Genomic DNA, 7,210 nt, shown 5'->3' on the forward strand with positions numbered 1-7,210 from the left:
CAAAAGTGTGGATCATCAATGTGCTTTTAATAGTTTTTGGACAACAGTGGATTTCTATGGCACAGAGGAAGAAGCTATCCCAGGCTTTGGATATGCAGACAAGTCTCGTTAGTGGATCAATTCATTGTTGGTTTTGGTCTTTCCATGAGATTTGTTGACTATAATAAAAATGTAGAGAATCAGCAGAGTTGTCTTTTAAAATGTGATTCTAATGCTGAAATAAATCCACAAGTTTGGACTTCTTTTCCCAATGAAAACCAACCATTAAGTATTAACCTAAAATTCATATTTAAAATGAGAATTAAAAAGAGCACTTTCAGAGTTTTTACTGAACAAAAGTTCAAATCCATTACGCCCATTTCTATTCCAATTGTAGTGTAATAAAAGGCTCTGTAAACACAGGAAGAGCATTCATCAACAGCTCTACTGTTTAATAATGTGCATACCAGACAGAGGAATTACTCACAGGTGACACAAAAGTAAGAAAATCTAAACTTTACTAAACCAAAAAGTAATAAAACAAGTCAAACTTCACACCGAATTGACTATTTTGAACCTGCTGTCTCACTGCAACAGCAAAATCATGTTAAAAAACTAAAAGTTCACAGCAGTCCGTCAGTCTGCTGATAAAAAAGCCATCTTAAACCCCCCAAACTCAAATGATGTGTTTCTATCTCGTACAGTACTTAGAGCGGCTGATACTAATATCCTGAATGAGCATTAAAGAATTATTAATAACCATAACACGTATAAAAAAAAATCATGCAAAACAACGATGAGTCCTAAAATAACAGGATTAAACCCATCACAGGTGGACAACACTAAACTCTTAAGAGAAATAAAAAATACTCTATATTGTAACTCTAGTCAGTGGCTCTACACCACCAGTTTATACAGACTTAGATTAAAGGATTATTCCAATCTATTCCAACTCCGGTTTCATTTTGGTAGTTTTGTCCATCATTTCTATCAGTGACAATAACACTGTACGAACCAAGTTAATAGCTGCGATCAGACAACAGTGATTTCACTAAAAATAAGTCTGACAGGTAAAGAAAGGTAAACAAACTTCACTTGGAAGAGAAAATGAGTCAACAATGTCAACATCCACCACAGTTTACAGACCCACACTTCCTGCTTCAACTTTAACCTTACTGTACTTGCAGTTTTACCTTCAATAAAACCTGCCAAATAAAGTGGTTTAGATGACCAAGAGTGATGTGAACAGCCCAACATTACGTGATAGTTGAACATTGTTGTCGACCAGACGTTGAACCTGGCTGCAGGGATTTGCTCCCATTCAGTCACAAGAGCACCAGTGATGTTGGACAGTTCCTCCCAAACATGATGGATGGGGTTAAGGTTAGGGCTGTGGACAGTTAAGATATTCCACATTTAACTCGGAAAACCATTTCTTAAAGGATCTGGCTTTGTGAACGGGGGGCACTGTCATGTTGAAACAGGAAAAGGCCTTCCTTCAACAAACTGTTGCCACGAAGTTGGAATCACACTGTTGTCTAACATATCAGATGTAGCAGTGCTTCGCCTTCTGAGAATATAGTTCCCAGTATGTATACGGTTAGAAGATGGCTGTGTCTCATGTGACCTTGTTATTTGTACACGCTGTGACTATACAAATCACAACATGTAAATATGTTGGTGTTATTTTGTCACTTATTGAGAGCAGTAGGCTAGATGGAGCAGGGTCTGTGCTAAGCGAGGCTAGCAGTGGGTGCGTCAGACAGAGTTACGACACGCACGGAGATGAGAAGGGTATGTATGGACTTATCTAACTCTGGAGGATACGGTGAATAAGACAAAGTCCCAATAAGTCGGTGTGTTCCTTTAAAGAACAGTTTCAAGCGAGTCAACTTGAGTAGAGCCATGCTGTACCATGCAGTGGAAATGTAGCATAAGAGACCTAGGCAAAACAAGGCAAGACACACTGAGACAGAGGTGTCCACATACTTTTGTCTCCAACTTGTCTGATCATCAGACTGCTTATGTTTCTCGACCCGTCGGTCTTCTTCTAGTGCCCCCAGATCTCCACTATGGACCTTTTTCACAGCAGACATTTTGACTTGTCATAGTAGGAAAAGCACAGCTGAAATTGATAACTTTGTTATAAGTGTCCCAGTAAGCCATTTCAGAGAGTCAGCATGCTCAACACCAGGGCCTCTCCTAAGTGGAATGAAGCCATCATTAATGGTTTTGAATAGACCTGTGCTTTTCCTACTATGACATGTCAACATGTCAGCCTTGAAAAAGGTCTATTATCTTGGTGAGTATAATATTATTATAACTGAAAAAAATGATCGATAAACCTACAAGAAAAAACCCCAAGTTGTTGTAAACCTAAATGATCCTTTAAAGTTACATGTGGTTAAATGCAGTTCTGGACCTCAGCAGGGCGTGCCGATAACTGTTGAAGAGTCTTTCACCCTGTCGTAGCAGACTGCTGGTTCGGTCGCCAACAAGCTCTTCATCGTCTCATCTTTGCTGGAAGGAGACAGGGAGGATGGAGTGGGCGATGTGGGCGAGGAGAGGTTGGAGGTGGCGGCGGTTGAGGCGGATGAGGATGAAGAGGAGGTGCCGTCGGGGAGGCACTCTTCACAGCAGCAGCAGCAGCAGTCCATGAAGGCCTGGCCGAGCGAGCGACACAGGCACAGCAGCAGCACCGGCGTCGCCGAGCAACGCACAAACAGCAGGAACTGTCCAATCAGACTCAGCACTGGCAGAGCCAGAGCCGGGAGCGCAGCTAACACATGGGCAGAGACGTACGCCAGGGTGATGTTACAAATGCTCTCCGGCAGGTTGCATATGATGTACAAGATGGTGAGCGCCATCACAGTGGAGCGCAGCCTCTGTTCTCTAGTATGCTGCTTCTTCTTTGACGAGGAGGAAGCTGAAGAGGAGGAGGAGCATCTGCTGGTCACCTTGTCGCCGGCTAGACGCTGGGCTACCACTTGCCTTGTCACTAAGTCGCAAGCCAGAGTGAAGAGCAGTGGCAAACAGAGGTAGCACCCAAAGACCCACCACATGCGGGCCTCGTGGTAGGTCAGCACCAGAGAGTAGATGCTCTCTGGGAGCTCCACAGACGGCTCACGGACACAGATATCCACCTTGAACGTGCCTGGTCGGGCCCAAAAGACATCCATCAGCGAGCCTCCCTGCTGGCTCGGCTGCTGGTCACTGGAGAGCATCGGCAGGCTGACAGTCTCCTGGAGGAGCTGCCACAGCAGCAGCTCAGGGGCGGCCAGCACCATGGAGCCCACCCAGATGACAGACAGCTTGGATAGGATGGACTGGCAGGGCTCCACCTTGGGCGTCTGAAGGTGCCCGGGGCCGGTGGCCGCATGGAAGCGGTCAATACTCAGAGCACAGAGGCTGAATGTGGCCACACCCAGAGAGGACACCTGACAGAGAAATGACAGAGAGGCGTGGCGATGAAGGTTAATGGCACACGTTACTTGGGGAACAAAACTGTTTTATAGATCAGGTATAAGCCATTAATAGACCTTTTTCACGGTAGACATGTTGACATGTCATAGTCGGAAAAGCACAAGTGTATTCAAAACCATTAATGATGGCTGCATTCCACTTAGGAGAGGCCCTGGTGTTGTGCGTGCTGACTCTTTGAAATAGCTTACTGGAACACTTGATGGAATTGAGCCATCGTTAAGGTCATCAATTTCAGCTGTGCTTTTCCTCCTATGACAAGTCAAAATGTCTGCTGTGAAAAGGTCCATTAGAACCACTTTTGGGTTGCCAGGTTGAGAAAAAAAGCCTTATTTGGTGAGCATGGCACTCAATTGTTCTTTTAATTTTTATGGAGTTCTTTAATTCATCAGAAAAACCCCTCCAGTGTTAATAAGTTATTAGTAGAGTGTTCTTACAATAATCCATGAGGTCACCTGTCCAGGTGTAGACAGACAACCAATCACAATCATGTCTACGAGCAACTTAGTCGCTCCACTTTGCTCCTTCTAAAGTTGTTCCTCGACATATAAACACTGGACTCTCCCGGATAATTTTATGATCCTCAACTTTGTTTCACAGAAATTGTGTTGATTTTTTTTGTCAGTTTGGCATGGTGAACAGCTCTAAATAATCTAAATGCTCATCAATACCCATGAGCCTTGGGCATCATTGCTATAGCGAAGAAGCCAGTCAGAGGTGGAAATCAAAGCTGTATTGAATACAAAAAAAATGCTTTGCTACCATATTTACTGAATTGATTCAAAATGTACCCAGAATACAAAAGTGAATTTATTTAAACTGCAGATTGTAAATTTGGTTTTGTCAACAATGTAAGTGTAGCTTTAGCTCGCTGTTAGCGGCACACATAACAGAGTCTGAAGCTTTGTGATTGAATGTTTTGTTTACCGAAAAAAAACACTTTTATGTCCGCAGTCTTGTACTTTTGACTTTCTTATTAAAAAACTGATATTTTCTAACACAGTTATGTGTGAAAAAAACAATTTTTCGGTCCAGATGCTCTGCAGCCCTTTTCCATTTGGTAAGTGGTCCAATGGCCAATTTGGCCTAAATGTTGTTCTTATTTATGGCTAATGACTGAAAAACATGATTTGTTACCATTGATAAAACCACAAGTTTCAACTTGTAAACTCTTTATAAAGGCTGCATTATTAAAACGTGGTACTAAAAACGGTATGTGTTTGGTATCAGCATTAAAACTCTGGAGCTGTACTGGCATAAAACAAATCCAATGATCCCAGGTCTGCTTTTAAACAGTACAATATAATTCAAACTAGGGCTGGGCGATAATTCAATATGATAATTTATCGTCTTTCAATGGAAACATATCGTGATGAAATTATATATGGAGATATCGTGATTTACAATGATGTTGTCTAAATTGATAATAACAAGCACATACTAACTCAATTTTCTCAGGAAATCTGTTGGGGAAACATTTTGAGGGAATATCATTTGAAGAATTGCGATTTTTAACATCACACTATTTTTGTGCATGCACGTAAACATAGTCAGCATGTAGCGGGGGGGAAAAAAAGATTTATCTTTTCACTTGAAACTGTTTACCACATTATGTATACCACATTGATGATTATTTATTTAAAATCTCGTTGTAAAAAATATTTTGTGAAAGATTCGATTGTCAACCCTACAATATCGTCGCAATATCGACATCGATGTATTTGGTCAAGAATTCAGTCAGATGTGTCCTGTTAGCACGACTGAGATCTTCGATGAAACAAGACTTTATGCAGACAGTGGGTCTGAATTGAGTACAGGAAGGTGTTTTGTTTCTTAAAGAACAGATTTAAGGCTTTCCTTGCCTTGTTATGCCAGCCTACAGGCAAACAAGCCACAACTACAGTAATAAGACCTAGGTTGTTAAAAACAGCTTTAGAATACAGAAACAGGTAAATAGAAAAGAGGCACCGAGGGAATAGAGAGCCATTATGTTGTACTAGCAGCTCTCCCCACAGATTGGTGCCTTGTGCACATTAAAGTCAGTGGTTTTGGCCAAAAACACAGACTATCATTACAGAGACTTGTCCTCCCTCTGTGTGTGCTTAATGACCTTAAACAGTAAAGACAAAGCTGAAGATAACTAACACACAGCTCTAATTAGCATGAAAATAGTTGAACTAACAGAGCACAGGGGCAGCTGGCAGCATGACCTGCTTTAAACACTGCTCAATACAACCAGTACAAACTGCTAAAGACCACTTAGACTAAGAACGTTAATTAATTAGCAAGAAACTCCTTCATTAGCATAAAAATAGGTGAAGAAACAAAGAATAGAGGAGGCCAGCAGGCTGACCTTGTTAAAGACCGCTTCATACAAGCTATTATTACAAATTAGTAAAGCTTCATTTAGTGATTTAAAGCTTTGGAGGAGTTTGGAGCTGGGTTAGAGCCAAAAACAAGGACTCCACAGGCCAGCAGAGTCCATGTTGAAATAGTAGACTGATGAAGCCACTGAAAATCCAACAATGGTAACTGAGAGGCTGTGAGAGCTCTACATTAATACTCTGTGAGGGAAACTCCTCTACTGATTGGCTGTGTTTTTCACTTAACTAAAAGAATCCTCTGGACTGTAGGGACAGGCGATAAGTCAGTATTATATTTAGTGCTATCAATTGATCGGTTAGTGGAGTGTCAGAAAAATAATACAAAAAAATGGCAGTTTTCAGCACTCAAATATGAAGTTTCCTGTTTTTCTCTGTTTTACATTATTGTAAACGGAAAATGTGTTTGTTTTTGACTGTTGGTCAGAAAAAACCTCGGACTTGGACAAACTACGATGGATATTTTTCACTATTTTCTGACAGTTTATATATCCGATTTGATTAGATTCAACTTTATTGTCATTGCACAGAGTATAAGTACTGAGACAATGAAAATGCAGTTTAGCATCTGACCAGATGTGCAAAAAAAGTGCAGAGTAATGTACATTTGTAAAAGGTATATATAAATACAGTATAGATACTAAGATACAGTATGAACATGTGCAGCAGTTGCAGTAGGCAGTGCAGGTAGAAGTATAAAATATATATATCATATCTGCTGAAAGTTGATGAAATATAATTAGGGCTGCAAACATTCCCTTGTTCCAGTTTTTTTTTGTGTTATAACATTGTACATAAAATATTGTTGGGTTTGGAGTAAATAAACATCCCAGTCCCTGATAACTACGTCTCTGTGTTTCATTGTTTGGCTCGGTGAGCTGGGGAAGAAGAGTCCCTTCATGCAGGGCCCCACAGGCCTCCACTGATGGTTCATAACAGACAAATGAAGAGACCAAACAGCCCATAACAGCACGTTTGTTGAAAGCAAAGACTGCTCTGAGTCTGAAACTGAGGAGCAACAAGACACAAACAGGCCATTCATCACCCTGGGTTTAGGCTACAATAAGTCTAACATGGGGGTGTAAAAACAGCACTATAATAGTGTGTGAAGGCAGACTTGAGGGACTGATTATTATCATCACATTAAGCAGTTTGTTTTAAGAGTTTAAGTTGTTTGACATCTCTTTGCGTCATGGCTGGCTTATATCTGAGTTTTGGTAACAAGAGTTTGAGTACCAGTTTAACTCACAACACAGTGTTGAAATTAATACTTGATTTTACATTTTTCAATCGAAAACACTGGTTACAGCTTCTCTCTCTCGTTGATAATACTAAAAACTGACTATCTTTGGGGTATGGACTGTTGGTCT

The 7,210-nt window shown here is 40.9% G+C and overlaps 1 protein-coding gene across 1 annotated transcript in view; it reads right to left on the reverse strand.

The window, feature by feature from the left end:
- Nucleotides 1–2,230: 2,230 nt before the first annotated feature.
- Nucleotides 2,231–7,210, reverse strand: part of gpr37l1a (G protein-coupled receptor 37 like 1a) — a 6,176-nt gene continuing 1,196 nt past the window's right edge. Inside the window, exon 2 of the mRNA XM_078247531.1 lies at nt 2,231–3,416. Coding sequence (XP_078103657.1) covers nt 2,403–3,416 — 1,014 coding nt within the window. The 3' untranslated portion in view covers nt 2,231–2,402. The remainder of the gene's footprint in view (nt 3,417–7,210) is intronic.

This window comes from Sander vitreus, chromosome 4 (assembly GCF_031162955.1).
Source record: "Sander vitreus isolate 19-12246 chromosome 4, sanVit1, whole genome shotgun sequence".
Lineage (NCBI taxonomy): Eukaryota > Metazoa > Chordata > Actinopteri > Perciformes > Percidae > Sander > Sander vitreus.